The following is a 25,562-nucleotide window of genomic DNA, read 5'->3' on the forward strand; positions in this document are numbered from 1 at the left end:
GTAAAACTCATAAAATAGAGCAGATGATGCTGTCCTGACTGGGGATTATTCTAAAAGCGTGTGGTGGGAGGTGCTTTTATTTAAGATGGTGTTAAAATGCATCTGAAAGTCCACCATTAGCTGCTTCCATCTTCAAGAAGCCCAGGTATGATGGGCAGTGAAAGACACCAATGCTTTGCAGCACCAAAGAAATCCCTAAATTAATTCCTAAAATGCCCCACCTCTACCCAAGAGCAAGACAGTGGACCTGTGCCTTTGCCTTTCCCTGCCACGTTCCCCCACCAGGAGTGAAATATTGGACATGACATTTTAGGAGAACCTTAAATATTATTTTAATCTCAAATGCTCTGTTATTGCAAGTGTCAAGTCCAACACTTCTTGTAAATACCTGGAGGACAGCCAGGTCCTGAGAACACAAGAGGTGTTAGGAATTGAACTTCATTGGTTAAGTACAGGAGAGCCACAGGAGCCAGCACTCTGACTTTCTGTACACTGATTTCTTTGTCTTAACCTGCTGCTTTTTTTTTCCTCTTCCCTCCAGAGCGTTGTCTGCACGGCAGGACTCAAGTGGTATCCTCACCCTTCCCTGATTCATTGTGTCAAAGGCTGCGAGGTGAGTTTGGCTCAGGTGGTCCATGCTGGCTCCTAAATCCTTCAGGAACAGTCACAGCAGGCATGTGGGCTGTAAATGCTGGTTTTCAAGAGGAGCAAACAGGATTTTGCCCTGATTATCCAATCAAGCAGGCTGTGATTGCCTGCATCAGTTCTGACACTCAGCAGTGGTTTTCCTAGAGCCGATGGTTGGGTGACTCTCACAAGAGTTACAACGATCAAGCAGCTAAAAAAAATTGGTAGACCAAAAGAATTTCCCAGAATCTGGGAATTTCTGGGAAGTTGCAAAAACTTTCAGTTGTTTGTCCTTGATTTTGACATATTATTAGAGGGGCAATTCTTTCCAAGGGCAGTTAAGCTTTGGGCATTGGTGTGTGCAGAGAAACTTTAGGGAAACCAGACACAGAAATGAGACCACTGGGTGGACAGCACAGCTGGACAGTGAGCAAACAGCACATCCCTCCCCTGAACCTCTATCTGAACCAGAAAAAAATAATCAGAAACACACAGTTACATTTCATCTGTGATACAATTTTATAGTCTTGTGTGTTACTTGAAGAAAGCAATTATTTTGAAGGATGATGTTTCTGCTGGCAGCAGTCTGAAAAGCCTGAGAAGACTTAAGATGCTTCCAGTGGTTAAACAGGATTGGAGCACCTCTGTCTGGATCATGGCACTCCTGGGGTTCCCATTGTGCCAGCCCTTGAGCATCTCACCCGTGTCAAGAAGCCAATCCTTGTGGTACCTCTGTAAAGTTGGGAAGCTCCAATCCCACTTTTGAGATGGATAGCTCACAGGCAGAGGGACACTTGGCTGCTTTGGTTCCAGGGACAGGCAGTGGCATGGCTGTGTCTTCCCCCCTCGTCTCCTGACTTTCTGCTGCACTGACCGTGCGCTCAGCACCCAGTAACCCAGTTTTACAGGCCCACTGAAATTATTTGCCCAAAGTGGCAGCACATGGGACTGAATTCCTAAATCTGACACAAAGCTCCAGACCACATTGCTGAGCGATGGGATTTGTCTTGAAGTGAAAGACAGGTTTCCTTCGCATACAAATGCTGGGCCCAAGAGGGTAATAACTCTCCAACAATGTAATAGTTTCTGTCTAGTTGTTCCCTAAATGAAAAGCATTCTGCTGTCAGTGCTCTGAATGTCATAAGCCCTCTCACACATCGCTTTCATGCAGGCTGGCTGGGAGCCCCCATTCTCCAAAGAGAGCTGAAATAACATCCAGAGACCATTAAGAAATGCCATTCAGGTGCTGATGCACCACTGGGTATCCATTCTCCTGCTGTTTAAGGATAGTTGTTACAGAGGCAAACTTTGCAATGATGTAATAATTTACCAGAAGCCATTATTACTGACATGCTTCTTCTCAGCATTTTCTTCCCTTCCATCACTGCTAATTGCCAGAGCCCTCTGCATCAATAGGAACTTTCTTCTTTTCAACATTCATTCAGCAGTGTCACTGCATCACAATCTATCATCTTGGAAGGCTTTGCCCAGACAATTGATAATGGCCTCTAGCATCATTTTTAGACTATGATGCTTCCAGGATCCACGGATGGGCCAGAGCTTGTTTTCTGGCATTAAGATTTCAGAAGAAATGCCATCTTCACCAAGCCTTTTTTTTTTTTTTTTTTTTTTCTTCCCATGACTATGGAAACAGCGACTAATAAGCCAGTAGCTCAATCATACTGGGCCATTAAGCTGATACAGTCCCTAATGTGTGGACATCCTTAGCATTAGGGAGGGTTCCCTGAGCAGGAGGCTGTAAGTGGGGCATTATTTGACTCTTGGTGATCGCAGTGGGAACCCCGGCTGCTGCTGCAATGTGATTTTTTGTCGCTCCCTAGTGGCAGGAACAGAGGTTTATGAGTCAGCCCCGTACTTCTCGGCACCTAACTTAGGTGTTTCAGTAGAAAATAAGTCCCTCTGGACTGCCTGTGTAGTCCTTCAAAAATATCAGAGCACTAAGACGTGCAGGAAGAGCTATAGAGACCTCACCCCCCACAGCCAGGGTCTCCCAAAAGAGGATTTTGGACCCAAATCAGAATAGATGCTATTTGTCCTACTCTTCCCCTCCAAAGGACTGGCTTGCCTAGTCTGTGCCAGAGCAAACTCTTCCACGAGCTTCTTTTACTGATTTTCCAGCATTCATAGGTGTAGGGTACAGGCACAGGCATGGAAAATTAGAGTCAAGCTTTTCTCGACAAGCAGACACAGCCAGGCAACACAAAGGAAACATGGAGAAGCCTACAAAATTTCCTGGGAGGTTGGGCAAAGTTCATGGTTTTAAATATGACCATGCTGGCATCAAAATATCTCTTCATCTATTTATAAATCATTCCCTTTTAACTCTTAGCATATTAATTAAATTGGAAGGGTGTTTGGAAGTCAAAGGCTTTGCCTGTATAAATAAGTCAATATCTGTGGAAATAAGTGGAGTTAAGGCAGTTTAAAGGGACAGGAGCCTTATGCTGTAACTCTGATTTCCTTGTCAACATTTGCCATGTTTGCATGGAAATAAACAAGTGTCACACAACGAATCAGTCACCTGCTGGTAGTCCTGCTGTGGTTTGATATTGCCATTGCTGGATGGATTTCCTGTACCTGATAGAAATATTTAAATCTGCAACACATCAGCAGTAAAAGTGTGCCTTTGCACCACTCCAGAGAGTCCATTTCAACACTGATGAGCACAGCTATGGCTCGCCCTGGGGAGAGCACAGCAAGCTCTCATGGCTGGTTCTTCAGGTATCCATCATCAGGGAGACTCTGGTACTGCAGCTGCTGCAAAATCCTCCCAGGAAACCTCCACAAGACACTCCACCTGCTCTGCAATGATGCCTTCATGTAGGAAAGTTCCTGGTGATTTCCTTAGTGAGGAATAAACAAATTTTCCAAAGAGCAGATATAGTGGCAATGGCCCCATGAGCCTGTGAGTTTAGGAAGGGTTACAGAGCTATGACCGGGCCCTCTGCTGAGCACTCATTTTTCTGACCACTCATTGCTGCCTGGGATTCTCATAGGGGACCTTTTTTACCATCGGGCACAGTTTTGACTTCCAAGAAAGACTTCTGTACTTGCTGACTGCGAGGTGTAAATGTGTAAAGAAAGACCAGACTTCAAGCCTTTCCTTCAGAGTCATGGTTGTTGTTCAGGTCCTGTGCAGCACATGGACCAGTGATCCCCTTGCACAGACTAGTAACCACATTTTCTTTTTTGAGGTGATTTATGAATTTTACTTCAGAGCTCTCCACAATGCCCCTCTGGATAATTGCCACTATCCCAGCTCTGAGCTGTGGAGTGGAGGAAGATTATGTGTCATGGCCAAGGTCACACACAGTCCCTGCTGGTTGGAGAAGAGGAGCACAGGGTCCCTGGTGCTGAGCTCAGACTACTTCCATTTTTTTCTTTGTGATTTGTTTTGTGCCCTCGTTGCTGACACGTGTTGCGTAGCTGGGAGAACTGTGGTGAAAAGCACAGCTATTAAAAGCAAGCCTGTTTTGCTGTGATACGTAACCTTCTTCTTATCCCACACAGTTCTGGAAGGTTAGCTTAAAATTATCAAAGGTGCCACAGTTTTAGATGCCTGGATGCTGTCTCTGGGTCTAGTCAAATTAATATTCCTGAAGCATCCTCTTATGTGGGATGTGAAAAGCCAACAAGGGCTCATTTCCTTTCCATCTACTGTCCTTTTTTTTTTTTTTTTTTTTTTTTTTTTTTTTTTTTTTTTCTGTCTGCTTTGGAGGGAAAGGGGAAAAATTATATCTGTTTTTTCAGGGCAGTTGGTAATGTTACAAACTATATGGCTCCTTCAAGTCTTCCTGTTTTCCTTCTGAAATAGTGTTACAAGTTTTAGAGTTAAGGAATCATAGAATGGGTTGGGTTGGAAAGGTCCTTAAAGATTATCTTGTTACAACACTCCTGCCAGGGACACCATCCACTAGACCAGTTGCTCCAAGCCCTGTCCAACCTGGCCTTGAACACTTCCAGGGACTTCCAGGGGCAGCCACAACTTCTCTGGGCAACCTGTGCCAGTGTCTTACCACCCTCACAGCCAAGGATTCCTTCCATGGATCTAACCTAAACTTCCTCTCTTTCAGTTTGAAACCATTCCTTGTCCTCTCACCACAGTTCCTGATGAACATTCCCTCTGTTCTCCAGACTGAACAGCCCCAACCTTCCCATCCTGTCTCCACAGGGGAGGTGCTCATTTTATCCATGCCCATGGGGTCTAAGTCTTTTCCTGCTTTTTCCTTTTTCAGCCTTTCATGGGGGACAACTACTGTGACTCCATCAACAACCGAGCCTTCTGCAACTACGATGGTGGGGACTGCTGCGCCTCAACAGTCAAGACCAAAAAGGTAGGGATTCCCCTTCCTCTTTTCACCCATCCCTCCAGCAGGCTGTGGAGCAGGGCAGCAGGGCTGAGTGGAAATGGAAATATCTTCTGCACAGAGACCACACAGACAAGAACCTTGGAAAAGGAGACAAGTTAGTAACGGAGACCTATAAAATCATTATTTAACGTAGGGAGGATTCTTAGGAAAGTAAAATCCACTGGTTTTTATCACACAGCAACAAGGGGGTGAAGTGGTAATTTCCTGGAAGCAAGATCCAAACAAATGAAAGAACGTCCTTACTGGCACAGTGTGTGTTTGAGTGATAGGATGCATTGCCACAGAGTATTATTAAGAACAAAAATATATTTGAAGTCAAAAAAAGAATAGGCCTATTTGTGGAGGGTTGCTGTGTCAGTGGCTATTAAACACTGTGATCTGGATGCAGTTTCTGGCGCAGGAATGTTTAAACCACTGACTGCCTGAGCCTGGGAAAGGGTCCCTCCACCCATCCCCCTTTTTTATGCTTCTTTAGCACCCATTTCTGACCACGTTAGAGATGGTGACTGGAGTGATAGAACTTGTGGCTTGGAGCAGTACAGCATTTCATATGTTTCTAACCACTGAATTTGTTTCCAAATAAAAGAAAGCAAATTTTTTTTTTCTCTGCCCTGTGAATATTTTACCTCATCTTCAAGTTTTTAGTGCAGAACAGAATGAAAATCCAGCTACGTTAATTAAGTGATACATGTTAATAAACAACCAAACTTGAGGGAGCTTGGGCTCAGCCTATGACACCATCTGTGTCACCCAACTGAGGAAGAAGGTCCTCTGCAGGGAGCAGTTCCTTTATAAACCAACTTTGGCTGGAGGATTCTTGTTCTTGGTTCAGCTTTGTGGGCTGTCTCTGGCCCATCTGGGAACACTGGGGAAGGGGGATGGACGTGTCTTGGCAAGTGGAAGGAGTGAATTTCTCCACTGGGGAATACACAGAGGAAGAGGTAGTTTGTTTGTTTGTTTGTTTGTTTTTCTTTTTACAAATATTCCCCTGTGTTGCTTTTGAGAGGGTACCTGGGAGTCGTGTGCAGGGAAGCACAGGCAGGTGAGCTCCTCTGTTCCCCACAGGTGGAGTAGGGCATGGAGGGCCCACAAAAGGCTCCCTGCTCAAACAACCTCTGCAGAGATGAGTGGGGTGACATGCAGTGGCTCATCTTCAGTTGTCTCCAAGAGGAGATTCCTATCTCTGGCTGATTTTCCACCTCCTGGGGAGGAGCAGCCCAACGGCAAGCACAGCTTGCTCACTGACCTCCCACCAGCCAGGAGGGCAGAGCTGGAAGTGCCCGGTAGCCCAGCATGGTGTAGGTCTTCTCCTCCCAAAACAGCCTGCCTGGGAAACTTTATCTCACTGCCTTGGGGCTTGAGAGCAGGCGATGAAAAATCCCAAGCAGGGGCAGAGGAGGGGAAGTGAGGTGCCTGGGAGGAGACCGACCCAAACCAGCCCCATCAAGGCAGGAGCTAAGGGCACAAAGTACTGCTGGGGTGGGGATGGAACTGAAACACAAGGGATGTGAGAGCTGAACTGGGGGGGAGAGGGATAGGATTAAGGTTTGGGAGCAGAATTTATTGCTGAGCAGGGAGCTGAGGCAGAGTAGGATCTGCACAGAGTCGTGAACACTTACCAGCCAGGCGACTCACGCTCAAAATATCTGCTGGCTTCACTGCCACCCAGAAATGAAATGACCTCCCAGGGAGGAGAAGCACTTTGTAGCCCAGTGGGTTACTGGTTTCTGTGCTAAAACTGCCTGATGCAAAGGGCAAATGGTCAGAGACGGGCAGCTGGTCACACGTCTGATGGATTTTCCTCATGGAGGGGGAGGTCCTGTAGCTTTTTGGAAGTAAGTTCTGCTTTCACAGACTTCACTGGGAGCTGAATCACTGTGACTGGGGGAATGAGACTTGCCCTAGCTGGTAATTTAGGAACACCTATCCTAGAGATCACAGGGCTGAGCTTCCCCAACACACTTTCAGCTTCCAAAATCTCCTCTCTCCCAAAACACCAACAACACTGCAGGTGCTGAATGAGACACTGGGGGGGTGGGGGAGAGCGAGAAAAAAACCACCACCTTCTCCTTAGACCTTCCACACTAAAAGCGAGATGCTAAGTCCCAGTTTATTACATTTATAGGGTAAAGGGGGGAACAATAACCCAGTCAGGGGGGCTGTGGGGTCAGAGCCGAAGAGGCAGCAGGCAGCACCTCGCTCCTGCAAAGCAGCCGCCGACACCTGCGGCAGCAGCCGTGGGGCCGTGGGGCTTGGCTCTGCGAGTTATTTTCCCGTCTGAGGCCTTTGACTGAGACCAGATTTCAGGCAAGGCTGTTCAAATACAGCCCTCCCTTTGAAGAGGTTTATGAGTGGAGCGATACAGGAGATATTCCAAAGGGAAAAACAATGAAAGGTGAGAGAAAAGGGAGCTGAATAAAAATACTCCGCATACCAAATCCTTCCAGCACAGTTTGCCACCTACTTAAAAAGGCACAGTTTTAAAATACACATCGGGTGTAAAAGCCAAAAACCTGGAGGAGACATAGGGAGGGGCAAGTCCAGCTCTGTTAATTCCAATACCAGATGAGGATGTATTTTCATACGGTTGTAGAAAGAGTGAGACACATGAAAGAGACTTGCTGTGCTCCTTTTCTTTCAGGGTTACATACTATGTGGCAGATGTGTCAGTCTTTTAAAGGCCCTGCAAGTTTACCCATAAATGTCCAACATTTATGCAACACCTGTTTTTCCTCCCAGAATGTCACAGGACATTTTAAAAGCTTTAGATTTATCATGTTTTCCCCGCCGCAGCCATCGCTGAGGTGACACATGGTTCACATTTAACAGAACATAGCAACTCGGCACATTATTTTAGGAAAGGGCTGAAGATTAACATTGCACCATGTGAAGATTCAGGAGTTAACAGTCGAGTAAGAGCTGGCTTCAGATCTTTAGTGTCCGCAAACTGTCAAGACTTAAGTTTCACTGCAGTCCCACTACCCTCCCAAGCACACTTTCAGCTGCACGCAGTGCTGTGAACAGGCTGCCTGGAAGCAAAACGCTTCAACCCACATTGCCTTTAATTCTGAGCCCTCTTCATGTGGGATTTTCCACGCTCCTGTTTTGCTGCCCTGAAAATGCACAAGGGACTCGCAGGCAGCAGTCGCTTATCCCATGTTTTCCCTCTGCATTAGCAGGGAATGACCTTGTGTGTTTTTCGGCAGCGAGCGGGGAACGGAGCAGTGTGACTTATCTGACCAACCACCGGCTAATCAGCGCTGCTGCTTAGATAGGAAATAATGAGTATTTGCCCTGCGCCGTTCACAGTCAGGCTGGAGAGCTTAAAAGAAATCATTAAAGGCCTCTTTCGAATGCTGCAAAGCAGCGAAGAATAAATTCAGTCATATACTGGGCGTAAATTCGTGGCAAGTGCAGCCAGCAAGCAGGGGAAAAAGAGACATTCATCAGCTTAATCATTTGTCGTGCGCTAATTGATCGGCGTCGCCCTGCAGCGGGCGGGACGCCAGGGCTGGCACAGGGATGAGTGCCACCCAAGGAAGCCGGGACAGGGGCAGGCTGTGTGGGGAGCAGGGGGCTGAGGGTGTTGGGGCTGTGCCGCTCAGAGCTTGCCCTGTGCATGACCCAGGAGCAGCTTTGAGAGGCAGGAAGGCCATTGCCGGCCAACCTCCAAGGGAGAGAAAGCTTCTGTTGTGTATCTGGAGGGGATAAAGTCTTCCGTGAAGGACAAAGCAAAAATCCCATCTCCTTTTAATCTTCCTCCCCTCCTGACCCAGCACAGGTTGCCAGCTCCCTTCTGCCTGGCTGCTCTAGGAAGCTGCTTCTTGCTTTGTATTCTGCCGCAGATAAAAGAAGATACAATTTTTCTATTTTTTTTTTTTTTAATGAAACATTACATCTGTGACGCTGCCAAAGTGCGAAAAATAAATAACCTGGGCATAACTGGCTGTCTCTGGGCTGTTGGCTGCCTGTGAGGAGCTCGTGGGATGTGCAGCATTACCGCGAGAGGCTCTGGCTGTTTCCTTCTGATTCATTTCAGGAAATCTTCTCCCCAGTCACTGTCTCCTCCAATTCTTTTCTCTTCCCCTTCCCTCTCATAAGTTTTCCCTGGACAAGGCTGTCTAGAAAGGCCTCACAGAAATCAAAAATGTCTTTCTTTAGGCTCTGCTTCTGCACTTTGTTCCAGACTCACATCACAGGTTTGCTTAGTTGAAGGTCCTGCAGTCTGGTCTCTGCAGATTAAAATACAATGAATTTGCTGCTTTAAAATTCCCTCAGCTTCAACTATTTGCAAGGGTGAACTTTCATCTGTCCTTCCTCTCTGCCTTTCCTTTTTGTCACATAAGTGGTAAACCTACAGCTCCCATGAGAAAAACCTGCCTCACTCAGTTATCACTCAGTTTTTCCCTCAACTGCTTTGCCCCCCAGCACTTAGGAAAGAAAGAGAAAAATTGTCCCGTCCCTTCAGCCTCTTGACATTTCTGCCCAACACCTTGGAGAGGAAAACCAGCGAGTGCCTCGGCGGAAAACAAATGAGGACTTGTTGTAGATAGAGGGCCGTGTGGGATTCATCCAAAGCTTTGCTTATCTAAAAGATAGACGAGTTATCAAAACCTCTTCAGAGACTTTATGGCCGAGAATTCAAGGCCTAAAGAAAGGAGCTTTGAACTGAGGGGCTGCTGCTGGCTCCAGTAGGGATTTCCAAATCCTGTCCCTGTCTCCCCAGAAAAGAGGGGGGTTTGCTGCACTCCTACCCCGAAGCCAACAGAAATAACCACTTCTCGGAGAAATAAGTGCTTTTTCTCAGCTCTCTAACTGCAAACCAGACCTGTCTTGGATAATCTCAAATTCACAGAACATGGTTTTGAGGCAGTTGGTGCCATTAGCAGCCTAAGTGACCACCCCGGCTGAGGCAATTCTGCTTATCCCCAAGAAGTGATGCTCCAGTGCTGCTCCCAACAACTTGAATGTCCCCAGCTGTGTGTGTTTGTCAGCTCTATAATTAGCAGGGGAGATACAATGAATGGTGGGTGAGCAGGGAGGAAGGAAGGATACAATGTGGAGTGTTGCTTCATGCCTCTGGAAGCGGCTGAGCGCTCCAAGCACGCCGGTTCACCCTGACGTGTGGGTGAACTCACTTCCCCACGAGCTGTTGGTCGCAGGCTGTAGCTGTTTGCCATGTGAGGAGTGTTTTCAGTCAGGGTGGCTTGGGATGGGAGCTTATTTTGGGGCTCAGAGCATGGTTTCATAATCGTTCAGGGAGGCTTTCCAGGCGGCAATAAATTAAAAGCAGTGATGGTAGTAGCACATGTTGCCTATCCTGAGAGAGAACATTCTTGGCTTCAAGGGACATGGGGCTTCCCACAACATACGGCGTTCCCAGGGGATGTGCTAGTGGAGGGTGTTTGCTTTGCTATCCGACCTCACTTCATTAGCAAGTGTTACAAAAACCAGCGAACAAACCTTCCCTGCTCCACCGCCAGCTATTTGGCCTCTGGGTGGTCTGGCTCCTATTAAATCTTTGGTGATTATTTAGACTAATTACATTCATGTTTGCACAATCAGTAGCACGAGGGTAGGAAGAACAGCTGATTGCTGAGCAACTGAGCTCCATGTGGTTTGGCACACGGGCTCCCTCGCTCTGCTCAGCGGGCAGGCGGGGATGCGGGATCCATGCGGGCAGGGCTTTCCCGGGAATCCCTGCTGGCTTTGGGCCATCCTGCTTCCACTGGTTCTGGAGAGGCTGCTCCCAATTTACACACGACAGAGAGAGAGGAGCATCTGTTGGGTTCAGCTGAGCTGCATCTTGATACACCACGTTTGCTGGTTTCAGTGGGGGCAAGGCTCAGCTTATGGTGGGGCACTTAACAAAAATTCAAGCTTTTGGAACTGCATGTGCTGCATGGAGAGGAGGTTTCCTGCCAGCTCTGTCTTTGCCTTTCCCAGGCCCTCTGGAGCAGTGCCCTAGGTGTGAACCTGCATACCAGCACCCAGAGTTAAAAGGAGGCTTGCTCTTGGCCTGTTATCTCAAACTGGTGACCTCAATGCCAAAAAACACTGAGAAGACCCTTACAAGATGCGTTTTTGCCTCACAAGGGCCTTGTCAGGGAACAGAATACTCCCTGCTGTTTGAGCTGTGAGGCTCTGGGAGGTGCAGGGCCGTGACACTCAGCACAGGGTGCCACACTTATCTGACAGGCCACGCTGCCCGCGGAGGCTGTGCCTGCGCTGGGGCCTCTATAGCACCAGTTAGGGCTGTCTGGGAGATTTCGCAAACACTTCAGGGCTGAAATCTAACAACAGGCTGTTTCCCAACACTTTGCAGCCCTCCACCCCTCCCCGAGACCGATCCTGCGTGCCCTGGTGCTGCTGTGAGCCAACCCCAGGTGCTGAGCAGGAGGCACAGCCAGGTCAGCTTGATACCAGCCTCTGTCAGGGACAAGCTCCCAGCCTTTGCAGAGCTGTTTCCCATCCCTCCCTGTACCTGTCTGGGATTTCTCCTGTCAACATTCCCACCAGTTCCCTATGGACTGGCCTTTCTCAGCAGGGATCTGCCTTGGGATGTCACCAGCCTCTTCAGATAGTTCCCATGGTTGGGAGCGTGGCATCCAGGACAAATTCAGCCCTGTTTCCAAGAGGCAGCTTGGGGTTTATCCAAGGTATTATTGTTTAGGGTGGGAGAGGATGCTTAGGGCTCCCATGCCTCGGTGGAGAGTGAAGTCTGGGTTCATGCCCTGTGAAGCGTGGGTGCTGAGTTGGTTGAGGTGATGGTGTCTTGGATCTCCTATGCATTACACCCAGGACAGCCATGCCATCATCCTGCCCAGCCCCTCATCCACCTGCTGTTCTTGCTCCTCTGAGTTCAGAGCAGGGCACTCTTCACGCTCTGGGTGATGGGCATGATGTAAGTCGTGTCTGTTTTCTCTTGATGATGAATAGGTCTGTGGTCCAGTGTGGTTCTGGGGTGACTCACATTCCCTTGAGTGCTGTCCATCCACTGCATGGCCGTTGTGGATCATCTCCAGGAGATGTGTGTGTGTAGGGAGTGCATGTAGGCATGTGGAGCTGTGTTCTTCAGTGATGCCTTTTTCAACCTTTTTTAGTTAGTCTGAGGATACACTGTCTTGCACCACTGCACCAAATGTCCAATCCAGGCTATAAGCTTAATTTTTTATCTTTTTCTTCCTACCTCCCAAGGTATTTGCCAGGTTTTCAGGGAGATAGATGTAGGTGAAATGCAGGGCTTGGTGGTCGGAAGAAAGAGGAGCTGATTCCTTACTGCTGGCCTTACAATGGGTATATCTGGGAATTTCAATGCAGGTCATATATTCTGTTAATGAGTCGGGCTTTCACAGGCCTATTTAAAAAGAAAATAGGCAGTTAATCTTGGAGTATGTATATCTGGGCTCCACACCTAAATGGGCTATCATTCAGCAAAAGGTTCAGCATTTATTATTTCTAGCACATCCTGCAGCTTTATTCATGGCTGTGCACTCCAGAGGGCTGTCACTGTAAGAGCCCAAGGCAATAGACAGTCCTTCTTCTAAGGGGTTTTACATTTTCTCTGAGCTGGGTACTTCTGACAGTCCCACTGGATTCTGTGTGTGGGTTGGATTCCCTAAATACCTATGGAAATCAGGTCCTCGGGGGACTCAAATGTGTATTTGTTGTAAATGTTGTTTAAAGTGGAAACCCTGCATTACTGTTAAGTGTTTGGAGAATTTTGTCATGTCTAATACAAGTGTGGCTGTGCTCATTACCCATAGAAATCTCTGCCTTTTCACATAATAGAAAACTGATCTCTGGAGCTCACTGCCATAAGACAAAACAATTCATCTATCTGGACAATAGCACTGTAAAAATCGAATTGCATAAAAAGCCTCCATAAGGGACAAAAAGTGAATAAGACTGATCTGATCAGGAAGAAACCCTCCTACACTCAGGCTACCCACTGCTGGGAACTGCTGCTGAGCCACGGAGCTGTCTGCTCCTGGGGCCACAGCTCTGCCTCGGAGAGAAAAGCTGCTCCTCCTCTGTCCATGACCATTATTAGGAGACCAGGGGGGTTCTGGAGGACAACACACAGCAAGGCATTTCTTCTCTAGTGGCTCCATCTCACCAGGAGCTGGTTGTAATGCAGTAGGGATCCAGTCTTGCACATGCACCTTTTCAGGTCACCCCAGTGCTGAGCGCAGGCTTACAGTGAGCTGTAAGAAAGCCAAGGGGAAAACAAGGGACTCACAAGGAGAAACTGGAAGAGAAGGAATGAAAGAGGTAGATCAGTTCAGGCAACATCAAACTCATGCCAGTTTGGGTGTCTGTGGCCACTGTTTGAGCACAACCCACAGAATAGGTGAGGGGAACACGAGCTGGCCGTTTGGAGACACAACCCTGCAGGGCTTTCTTTCCCTCTTGGCTCTCGTGTTCCTGCAGGTGAAGTGGGAGCATGTCTGGGATGTCTGTGCCTGCAACATGTCCCACTTAAGCATGGACAGCAGCAGAGATGAAGTGCAGTAGGCTGTCAGGACTAATTTCAACCACTTTACTGAACTGCCTGAATTGGGTGTGTGGTTGTCCTGCGCTCACTGCAAAGGGTGGGTCCACCTTCCCTGTCTCCCTTTTGAATGAGGGGGCCACTTAATCACCTTTGTCAGGCTGTGACAGACAGACATGGTGAATCCAGGACAGGGAGAGGAAAAAGCTTGATCAAGACAAATGAAGGAATTAGGGTCCCAGGTCTCACCTCCAACTAGTAGCTTTGTTGTACAACAGGGAGGAATTCCTAAGTCAAAATCATTGCCAAATCCAGGCTGAAATGAATGATTCAATAAAAAAAAATAAAAAGAGCAGAAAACTCCAGACATATTTAAACGTTTTGTTTGAGCATTTTCTAAGTGAAACAGGTTTTTATTTGAAGACATAATGTTTTCTGTGAAATAGTCTTTTTTATTTGTTTTCTTGAAGGGAAAGGTCAAATCTGAAATGCAGGAGATAATCTAAACCAAAATGTTTCTTCTACAGTGAACAGAAAAGCTCATTTTTTTCATGTATCTTTTTGTCTTCCTTTACAGTATTTTAATTCAGTCATTAAACAAACCTTCTTCAGCCTCCTCCCCAAACCCCATTTTTTGCAGACTTCTGTGTTTTCCTATCTAAGAATATTCATAACACTGTGATACGAGGCAGTCCTGCTCGAGCTGGCTTCTGTTGGATCAAGTGACCCTTAAGCTCCTATTGTTTTCTGCAGTTTATAAACTTACTTAGTTGCCAATTAGTTGAATTCATTTGCTTTTAACCTTTTGGACTATCTCTTCTCTTTGCAACCTCCACATTTGTGCACTCTGTAGATTCAGATTATGCAGTGGTTGGTTATTTAGTTCACAAGTCACCAAGGCCACAGTGAAGAGTCATCACCCTGTTCTACCTGGAGGGCCATGTCTAATGTGAATGAAGTCAAGGCAAAGGGAGGAGGCTCTCTAAGCTCATTTGGTGATGAGCCTTGGCTATTTAATGTCTCTGTCAGCATGTCCCTGCCTTAGGCTCCCCAGTTGTGAAATAAAGCTCCACACCCCTCCTTCCCGTTCTTGTGCGCGTCAGGAGAAAGACATGCTGGATGTGTAGGAACACGTGTGGAAGGTCTAGGTGGAGATGACAGCAGGGTGCTGGGTCCACATTCCTAGATGTGCTGGGGGTGATACACAGGGAACAGGCAGACTCAGGCGTCGTAGCCTGGAGAAAGTGTTTATGAGAGTGAACATGCGGCAGCAGAGCCAAGGGAGGCAGTCGGAGCGCACGAGTGCAGCCCTTGTCGGGAACGTTGGAGCAGGTTGTGGCACTGCCTTGGAAGGAGTGTAAAGGAGGGGAATGAGCTCATGTGCTCTGTGCAGATGGGAGAAATTCTTGAGAATTCACTTCAGGGCAAGTGAGACACTGTTCCACTGCCGCCTCCTATTTTTCAGGCAAATACTATGATGCAATAGGCCAAAATCAACTTTCACTAGCCAGGCACTGCAGGGTATTGTTTCAGCTCCTTCTCACGCTTATCCAGAGGGACCATGGATAGATGACAGCTGGTGCACGTAGCAGCATCTCACTGCATTCCTTTGCAGTTCCTCAGTGCCCCTTGGCTGCATCTCTGACCTCAAACACGAGAGGCGTTCAGAGAAGTCTCTGCTGGACTCCAACTTTGCTGATCTGCAAGACAGTGTTTGGTTCCATTTCTGAGGAATTGAAACCAAGAACATCTACAGTTAAATGCACAAATGGAGTTAGGCATGGCAGTAGCCTATGTAGGGCCCTTCTGTAGAATGATGCCCTACAGAGGGGAGTTTATGTCCCAGGAGTAGGGTTCCCCAAAGCCCCCGTGCTGGAAGTGGGTAGGAGTGCTACAGGGGGGCTGGAGTTGGAACCTCCCAGACCCAGCAGTGTTTGGTGAACATCTGAGCTGGTCATGTGAGATGAGGGTTTGTAACCTTGCTGTGCTTTAGCGTTTGTAGCCCTTGGGGTAAGGCCAGCTTTCAGAAGAAGCTGGCATTGTAATGTGATCCAAGCATGGTGGTAAGGACCCCAAAAAGCCCCAGAGTTGCCTGAGAAGTACCCGTCTCTTCAGCCAGTTGTGTTTTTGTGCTTGATGGGAACTGTTAGGGGAGTGAGTATATGCTGACAGGTAATTGTGAGTCAACCAGTTTCTTTTCACAGCCTTTCATATAAACAGATAAGCTCACCTGAGGCCTCTGTGCACCACCAGCTCAGCACTAACATAAATCACCGTAAAATGGTAACATAGCTGAAGATTGCAGCTGATCTCTGAAGATTTCACTCCAGAGGTCTCGTTTGTTCTCCAGACTGCTGTAGGTGTGTTCCCTCCTTCATATCTTTGTGTCTTTGGCTTCCTTCCCCAGGTCACACCATTTCCCATGTCCTGTGACCTACAAGGAGAGTGTGCTTGCCGGGACCCCAACGCCCAAGAGCACAACCAGAAAGACCTCCGTGGTTTCAGTCTTGGGTAATGCCAAGCGACGTGGAATTGGAGGACCACACTGCTCAAGGCAGGCTAGGAGAGACACCACATCCCTTTTGGTATCGTTTTTAACATTTAGCTGCTCAACTGGATGGCATTTCTGCACCAGGGACCCTTAGAATTCAACCAGTCTGCCTTTAATTTTTGTCCAAGGAGAACTAAAGTAGGGGTTTATGTATTAACTATATGTTTAATAGTGATGACGAGAAACAACCAACCAAGAGTCAAGTCGAGAAGACTTTCATGTATCAAAACAGCATGTTATGCCCACCTAATTTGAACAGTTCATATCTAGATTCAAGGCAAGAAACAAACTATTTATGTACACGTATTTATAGAAATAAGTAGAGAAAGAGAGAAAGAGTGAGAGATTATGATCAACGCAAAAAACACTTTCCCCTCCCCAGCACTCACAACTCAGACCATTCACGGGAGAGGCTGTGCTCTTGGAGGACTCCAAGCTGAGCCTTTTCTGATGCTGAATGCCAAGATATCGCATGCTCGGGGCACTGAGGTTGGGGTAGGATCTCCACAGGGCTGGGCCTCTTGGCAAGTGACCTGTCGGACACCCAGCCAGCTCGAGAACGTGGGATGCATCTGCGCCTCACAGGAATGCTACTTCCAGCCAGGGAGCTCAGCAGACTGCAGTGGCCTTTCTGTACAGCTCCTCCTCCTCCTCCCCCCTGCTGCCCTCAAAAAGCCAACAAAAAACCCCCTTGTAGCCTGCAGGGCTTCTGGGACGTTTCTTTGTGGAGATGGGCAGGTGGTCCCGTGGTGGAGTCAGGGAGTGGGGAGCCCAAGGACTGGCATTGAGGAACGTGGATGGATGATTGCTTCTGAGGAGCAGAGAGGGTAACTTGCGCCCGCACCTGTCATTTGAGCATGTCTGCTGCTGCTACTCCTGCTGCTATGTCCCATTCAACTAGTTTCCTTACTGTGTCAGGACAGGGTGAAAAACAACCCCATGCAACCAAGCAGTCTGCCTTAAAGCTTACCTACAACCTGCCTTTCAAACCCTCTGGTCACTTCCTCAGCGTTGGGGCAAGAAAAAAGGACACCAGCCAGCCAAGGGAACCTGCTTTCTGGTCTCCACCCAACCAAGTGGTTCTCCAGACCTCCCACACCCCACTCTTACGGTGGTCTCTATCTGACAACCGCTTCATGCTCCTGTTTTTTCAGGAGAGGGGAAGAGGAGGAGGAGACACATCACAGGAGACAGTATTAGAATTTTGGCCATATTTGTCAGTATTAAGCTGCCAGGCAAGTGGGTCAGACCCTTTTAACAGACCAGGAGTTTAGCTACTTGTAATCTTCCAGAAAGAAGGGCTTTAGCTGCAGCAGACCTCACACTTCCCTGTCATCCTCCTGCTGTGCCAGATCCTTGGTGATTCCTTTCATCGCAGGGTTCATCACACAGAGTCACTGAGATGCCCCGGGCATCTAGTGCTGCCACTGCTGCTACAACCCATCCCATGAAAATCCCAGAGATCCTTCCAGTGTGGCTTGGGCATGTATCTGCTGTTTCCAGCTCCTGGTAGGAAGAACACACATCCAAAAGGGCATCCTTCCCAGAGTGTTCGGTCCTGACTTTTACAGTCTATTAGGTAAGGACAGATTGGAAAGATTTTTCCCTGCTCCTGCTTGTTTGATTGAGCATTTAGGCACTGGAGCAAGGCAGAAGGGTAAGGGGAGGGGTCCTTTGGCTCCTGGACAAGCGTGTAAAAGTGGGTAGGAGAGCTAGAAATGGAAAACTGGTAAGAGTGGTAGGTGCAAGGAGCCAGGCTCTTGGTACCCACTGTTGGGATTGTTTCTATTGGAATAAACCAGAGATGAATCTCAAGAACTAAAATGTAGAGGCCTGGAGAGGTGAGTGTAAGAAGATGAGGAGCTGTCTGTTGGGAAGCACCAGTTATTCCTGGAGAAGGCCTGACCATGGGAACTGTGTGGATTGCTCTGCCCCCACCACGCAGGGGCTGTACTGGAAAGCGAGGTGCAGTGGGATCAGGGCTTTTTCCAAGGAGTCAGACTGAGCATCCTCTAGCATAGAGAGCAGTGGCAGAAACTTCCACTTTTGCCCCTTGCCGTCTAACTTGGGAAGGAAATAACTGTGGAAAGCTGTTCTCTTCTGGTCCCTTCACCCTCCCCTTTTTAGTTAGCAGTTTGTTCATGTGCCATCCAGCCCATGAGAAGAGCTCACAACCCCAAAAGCCTGTCAGGCTGCCAGAGCATCATGTCCTCAATGCCTGAGGCATCTGGGCATGATCTCCCCTCTTCACCCCACCTGGGTTTCACCCTGGCAGGGAGCCTCAGTTCAGGTCCTGCGTGCATCCTGAAAACGCCTTTCCCAGTTATGGAGCTCAGCATGGAGGAGATTTCCCATCTGCTTCTCCCACCCTGGAAAGGGCCCAGGAAAGACAGGTCTGTACAGGCATTATTGCCACTTGCTGCTGTGGTCTCCCAGGAGCTCAGGGCCAGCTGAGCCCCTCAGGCCAGCCAGGGCCAGCCTCTGGAGACCTTCTCAGCTCAAGGGAGTCGGTGGCCTCTCATCAGCACAGCCTCCCAACCTCAGCTTCACTCCTGCAGTCCTGGGATGCCCCAACTCCCTTTCCCACGGGCAGGCTTTCCATGCTGCTATTTGATTTTTTTCTTCTAACTACCACGTTGGCACTGTCCATCTCCTCCAGCAGGGCTGACAGGACTGGGAGCAGGAAAAGTTCTGCTCTGAGTCATGGTAAATCCAATGACTTTTTTTTTTTTTTCAGTTGGGGCAAAGCTTTGCCCTCTGTGTGTACCGTGCACCCAGAGGGATGTGGAGAGGGGAGCCATGGGACACAGCAAACTGCTCAGCTCTTGTCCCCTGTGCTCCCAGCCTTAGGCAAGGCCAGCTGGATGGCCTTGCAGCATCTACCACTGTTTGGGCCTAGAATGCTCAGTGGACTCCTAGGAAAGACCCTGGAGGCCACTGGGGGGGGAAGTGAGAGGGACATCACACACCGAGCCAGCGGTGTAGGACAACATCAAAGCAGAAGTCTGGGTGAAGAGAAGAGGTGCTCATACTGGTGAAATTCAGCTGCTCATGAAGTCCAGGTCACATTAGTGCCAAGATCTTCTCTGTCACAGAGAGTGGAGCCAGGGCTGCACCTTACCTTGGGCCACCAGACAGCTCCAGGCTCTGGGTGATGTCCATGGCCAGGGGGAGAGAAAGCTGGAGTGGAAGGCGGTGAATGGTTCATGGTGGGGTGGGAAACTCCAATCAGCTGCTACCCCTCTCCCTCCCCACCCTCTGGCAGATGGGCTGAGCTGGTGTCCTCCTGCTTTTCTTGCATCTTCTGCTGTCCCACCCAGGCTGAGAAAGGAGGATGGCACCAGAGGACTCTTGGAATCGGGTTCCAGCTACCTCCCTTCCGGTTTCAGTTTCACTTGGTTGTAACTGTCGGTTTGTTTGAGGTTTTACCTGTGTTTAAGAAAAAAAAAGGAAAAAAAAAAGGGAAAAAAAAAAAAAAAAAAAAAAAGAAAAAGGAAAAAAAAAAAAAAAAAAAAAAAAAAAAAAAAAAAAAAAAAAAAAAAAAAAAAAAAAAAAAAAAAAAAAAAAAAAAAAAAAAAAAAAAAAAAAAAAGAAAGCCCGATAGCCAACATAAGTTTCTTACTGCAACTGATTCAAATGGGGAAAAAAAATAACAAGTGAGGCTTTACAGAGAGGGATAAAAGAGGGGGAAAAAAGAAAAAAAAAACCCAAACATAAAAAAGGAGAAAAGGAAAAGAAAAGAAAATCCGCATAATCCAAATCCAAGAAGAGCAAAGCCTATTTTTGTGTGTTTGAAAGGAAAACACCGATTCTGCCAGCTGAGTAGACAGCTAGATACTAAGTGTAGATTTCCCTAGAAGTACCGTGAGGTTTTATAACATTGTCTGGTTTTGTTTTCCTTGTGCGTTGTGATAAATCCAGGAACTAAGGCTAAGGGGTTTTTCCCCTGGTATATTGTTGTTTGTAGGGGGAGGGGGGCGGATTTTGGTTTGTTTTTTTTTTTTTTGCCAGATTATTTTTTTAAGTGTGTATTTGTGCTTATTTTTACATTATCCAACTGTACATACGCATTTAACCAGTATTTCACTGTGCTCTAATTACTGCACTCAGAAGCACTGCACAGTCTGAATCCCAGAGAGCTGAGAGAGACTAGGAGTGAGTGGGGAAGGAGAAAGCTGCTACCTGAGCAGACAGGTGATTCCCAAAGGTGGGAAGCGGGATGCCAACCATCCCCTTCCCGCACTCCAGCTGGTTGTTTCCATCGACGCCAAGCTACAAGACAGGAAGGGATGGGGTAGAGTCAGGCAGAGATGGGGTGAAGTCAGCCAAGGCTGGGATGCTCAGAGGAGTTTCAGAGCTGGCAGTTTGGCCTTTGAAATGTTTTGGATGCCGTGGAAATTCCCAGCCTTTCGGCACCATCTTGCCCTCCCCTGCCCGATCCCTGGAGGCCCCAGTTATGGGCACGTTCCTACCACTGGGAGAGGACCATGTGCCTGGCACAGATACAGTTGAGATAATCTCCATGGTTTTGGGCCCCATTTTGGTCTCAGTGGTGCAGCTGAACGGATTTGCTTTACGTTTTTTTCCACGTCATCCCGTCCTGTGGGGAAGGCCATCTCCCTGCTGGGGATGCAGCAGTGCTCCTGCCTCCAACTGACCTTATATGTTGGGCAAACTGAAGCCCTGAGGACATTACCCTTTCTCTGAAAGACCTTGACCACTGAGTTCAGCGGGAGCACGACCAAAACATCAGCAGGAGCAGGTCCGGGTGGCCCAAGGTGTATTTCCTTGGAGCTACAGTCAGTGTGGGCAAGAGGGGTTTGGTGTTGGGCTGTTCCTGCCATCTGGGGGGTTCAGATCCCAGTTCATTTTAGCAGGAGCAAAGTGAGGCTTCACGTTTCGTTTCTGTCTTTGTTTGGCAAACCGAACTTTCCCCTTTTCACCGGATCTACACATCCAAGATTCATTAAGGATGAGAATCACTTCCTCTGAGGCCACACACAAGAGCTTGAGTTGGCTTCAGGTGTTCGATGAGGAGTCTTGGTGCTACTTGGTGGTGGTGTTAGTCCTGTCAGGTCGAGATACGGAGCTAACGAGTCCAAGTTGTCTTTGGTTCCCGTTCTGGCTTAGTTTAGTCTTTTGGTTTTTTTTTTTTTTTCATTCTTTTGGTGAGGCCATAATTCAGCCACCAGTTTCCATCTTCTGAGTGCAAAGAACCAGGGCTTTAACGAAACATTTCACCAGCAATTCAAGAGGGAATTGGAACCATTGCGGAGTTTGCATTGTACGGCCTCTGTAATTACGTACCTGTCTGCAGATGATGGGCTGAATTTTGCTCCCATCAAGTCAACACAGGTTTTTGTTGTTGTTGTTGACTTCCCTGGGAGCAGGATTGAGCCGTACTATATATATAAATATATATATAAATATATATATGATATATATATAATATTATGTGTTTAATATTATATATATATCAGTGTAATATTTACAAATAAAACTGTGATCTCGTCTAGAGAAAAATGTATTCATATTACCAACTGCTCTTCCATATTTATGTATCATATTGTATCTTTTTATTATTGTTATAATTATTATGATTATTATGGTTATTATTATTATTATTATTATGGAATCTTTCTTGGCACCTTTTGGAAGCCACGTCAACCAATACTCCAATGAAGTGCTGAGGATCTATTTTCACAAGAATTCTACTGGTCTACTGTATAAAAGAGAAAAGAAAAAAAAAAAAGAAACAAGCAAAATACAATTCAACCCTTAATTCTGTACCTCACGCCTGTATGTTTGCTGCTCTGATTTTGGGTTTTATTTTGCGTTCGTTTGTTTTTAACGGATCTAATTTAAGTCTCCAAGCAATATATAAAGATGTAAATAGTAAAGCTTATTTATTAAGATTGTCATCTTTTTTAATTTATATTTACACAGTTGTTCATCTAATTTATTTTTTTTTTCAATACAGTTTTTAACAGTTGTCCTTGTTTTTGGTTCATGATGTTTTTTAAATCATTTTCACAGAATTTCTTTATACAGGTTTTTCTCTTTCTTTTAATAAGCAACAACTTCCTCTGGTCTTTCAAAAACAGGTCATGTTTCACTTCAGAAAGAAAAAAGTTATGTCAGATTCATCAGAAATATTTTGCCATTGTTGATTCCTATACCCTAAAGTTCTATATTATATAAATATATAATACCTTGTATGCTTAAATATTTAACTGTGTGATTTTGTATATATCTTCATACACATGCTCACACACATATGAGGGTTAATGTCCCCCGATGTTGGGAGAACAGAGAATCAGAAACACAAACAATATAAGCTTGTATTAAAGAGTTCTGAACTGGACCCCTCGCTCTTGCCACGTCTCCTTTGCTTTCGGTCGAGCCGGCCCCGAGCAGCGTCAGGTACCCGTGGGGGAGCTGAGTGGGGCTGTGGGGTCCCACATCTGGCTGCACAGCTGCACAGTGCCCTGTCCACGTCCTGCTTTTGGGCAGGGGTGTGGAAAACTGCCGTGTTTTGACAGTGGATGGAGGGAGGCAGCGCCAGCCGGAGCCATCTGAGCCCAAGAACCCGTTTCACCTCCAGTGGGTTTGGCTCTGACAAGGTGGTTCAGGTCCTGCTTCGCTCAGGGCAAGCTGGTGCTTGGTGGAGGTTTTGGTGTGAAAGGGGTTGAAAATCTAAAGGTTGAATGCTTCTAATTTTAACAAGAATTTAATTTCTTTTTCGAATTGTCCATGGTCTCTGCCTGCCCTCTCCATCACATATGGAACATGGTCATCCAGAAAACGAGTCCCAGTGGGAATGTGCCTTGGCTCAGGGATATTTCCTGGAAAGGAAGGAGGGCTGAGAGCAAACTATGTGCAGCTACAGAGCTGCACATCTGAATGCATAGAGCCTTTGGACACGTGAGAAAACAGACAGATGAAGATAAATCAGTCTCCAGCGGTGAAGAGATAGCTGGGCTTGCAGACCCCCTGCCAGACCAAGGCCTTGTAAGGTGTGTACAGGGAACCTGTGCATGTCTGGTGATGATAAAGCCCTGTGCCCAGTATAAACACAGATGTACATATACACACATGCAGTGTCACAGCCTGACCGCATCCCTGAATTGACTTAAGAAGCTTTTGATCCTATAACACCAGAAGTGTGGCTTTTTGTTGCCACAGCAGGTGTTCGTGGAGAGGAGGGTGGGCTGGACGAGGTGCAGCTCCAGCAGAGCCTGCAGCAGCCCAGGGCTCAGCCTTGAATAACTTGTGCAGCCCACCTGCCCCAGCCAGAGGCAGTGTCCCTGGGCATTTCAGTTGATGATCACTAACAGTAAAGTTCTTTGGCACTGTTCTAGCCCATCAGCTTTGCAGATTTTCCTCCCTCAGCGGCTTTGCCTCCCCTCAGTTCCAGCCATGCTGGTCCTGCTCTGCTAGCCCCCCACCGTTGTTGCTCCAGCAGGACCCCCCACACTGTGTAGAGGGGCCGTGTAGAGACCCAACTCACTGCCCACACACTCAGACCCAGCCAAAGGAAAGGACTTCATGCTGCTGTACTGAGAAATCTGTATCAGTTCAGCTTCCAAAGGTGGACTGATTCAGCATTAACATCTCCAAACCTTGGGGATACACATGCAGGAAGGACAGACACTGTTCAACCCTGACAGTTATTCAACCCTGATCCTAGAGAGAGTAATTTTTAACCTAGTTAACTCCCAAACTCATTAACAATTTAAGTCCCCGGGAAAGGCCTGGTGAGATGTAGAGGCTGGGAGCATAGAGAAAGGACAAGGAAGGGATGCACGGGGGCAGCAGTGTTAAACACCAGCTCTGCTTTCCCTGTCGCACATTGCATCTGCTTGGATCACCACTGGGCCCTAATGCCAGGCAGCTCTATTTGCCATCCTGATGTAGTTACAATACTGGCTGGTACCACCTTGGCCCCCTCCAGAAGTGTGGCAGTAATACCATAGAACAATAAATTAATCCCACACCACACAATCCATGGGATGGATGGGGGCAGTAGACTGAGGGATGAGAATAAATTACGGGTTTTTCTTGACTCTGACATAAATGAGTCAGTAAAACTGTTTTGCATTTTACCTGTGAAAATCCACTGCCATATGCTGAGCAGGGAGAGACAGAAAGAGCACGAGCAAGAGTGCATCGTGTTTTCTATCCTGTCCTTGTCTGTGGTCAATGCATTATTAATGGGCTATAAGTGCGTCACAGACAGCCCTATCAATAGCATATACTGTAGATAAAAAGGCCCAGGAACGATGCATTAAATGGGCTGTGTCTTTAGCAATATACAGATCAATTGGCTATGTGTTGAACTATCTATTAAAGTGTTAATAAAGACCTTAAGGTGGGAGCAGCCATGAAGGCAGGGAACAGCGGGCAGCTCGCTCCTGCTGGGCTCTGCTCAACTCCACTCCTCCTTCATGTGCACAACCAGCCCAGGATCAATTGGAATGCACAGTCAGAACAACAGTTTCTGCGTCCAGATTACGTGTCTGTCTGGAGATCAATGGCTGAGGAGAGGGAGAGGAAAAAAAAAAAAAATCAATATGTGCTTTGAGCCAGGTCTGTCCTGCGAGATGGCAACAGGGCTTGTGGCCACCAGCAGATGTTAGATCTGGCTGGGACCTGGCAAGGGTGGCAGCTTTAATGTCTCATCCCCCTAGCAGTGCTGCTGGTCACCTCAGCATGCCACCACCCCAGGGAGTCACAGCACACTCAGCATCGCCTGTCCTGGACCACCAACCTCTCCAAGTGCCCATGTGCTGGTAACTGCAGGACACTTGTGACATCAGGTGTGGTTCCTGTTGGCTGCATGAAATCAAAATGAGTGGACTGCATTATTATATATGAAAGCTGGGGAAATTGCTCTGAATTCATATGGCAGAGTCCTCTCTCAGCTCAAAATCACAGCTTCTCAAACAAGTATGATATTCGTAACTGTGGTAATCATAGAATGGCCTGGGTTGGAAGGGACTTTAAAGATCATCTAATAATGGGAAAATGAAGCTGTTAGCAACAGAACAATTTGGCTAAAAAGAGACAGAGGCTTAAAAAAGCTTCAGTGGAAGGACTGGAATATAAAGGAAACTACTCACAATTATAGAAGAAAGCTTCTTTCCATGTAAGCAAGTACATCTGAAAATCAAGTGAACGTTCAGGCTGGCAAATATGTGCCCATGTGTTCACTTGCTTGCACACAGACACACACACAAACTCAGAAAAGCCTTTGTGTCCAGCACTACCTTCTCCTAGACTTGTTCATCCCACCTCCTCAGTTTTTCAGGCACACACCTGGGAGATGAAGAAAAGTGAGCGGTTCTCAGGTCACTCATACAGCTTCTGAAAGGCACCCCCTGTCATGGCAAGGACCTGGGCTGCCCATGCTGCACAGCCACAGGCACTCCCTTGGCTTCTTCCCCAGGCTCAGCTGAGCCCCATCCAGCCAAGCAAAAATTAAAAAAAAAAAAAAAAA

At 47.3% G+C, this 25,562-nt stretch overlaps 1 protein-coding gene across 1 annotated transcript in view; it reads left to right on the top strand.

Annotated features, from left to right (window-relative positions):
• PAPPA (pappalysin 1) overlaps positions 1-17,402 on the top strand; it is a 172,833-nt gene extending 155,431 nt beyond the window's left edge. The window contains exons 21-23 of the mRNA XM_027896673.1: positions 542-613; positions 4,884-4,982; positions 15,920-17,402. Of these exons, the coding sequence (XP_027752474.1) occupies positions 542-613; positions 4,884-4,982; positions 15,920-16,027 (279 nt within the window). The 3' untranslated portion in view covers positions 16,028-17,402. The remainder of the gene's footprint in view (positions 1-541; positions 614-4,883; positions 4,983-15,919) is intronic.
• The last annotated feature ends 8,160 nt before the right edge of the window (positions 17,403-25,562 follow it).

Source organism: Empidonax traillii, unplaced genomic scaffold (assembly GCF_003031625.1).
Source record: "Empidonax traillii isolate 1590-97213 ecotype Southwest subspecies unplaced genomic scaffold, ASM303162v1 scaffold510:size820377, whole genome shotgun sequence".
In the NCBI taxonomy this organism is placed as follows: Eukaryota; Metazoa; Chordata; class Aves; order Passeriformes; family Tyrannidae; genus Empidonax; species Empidonax traillii.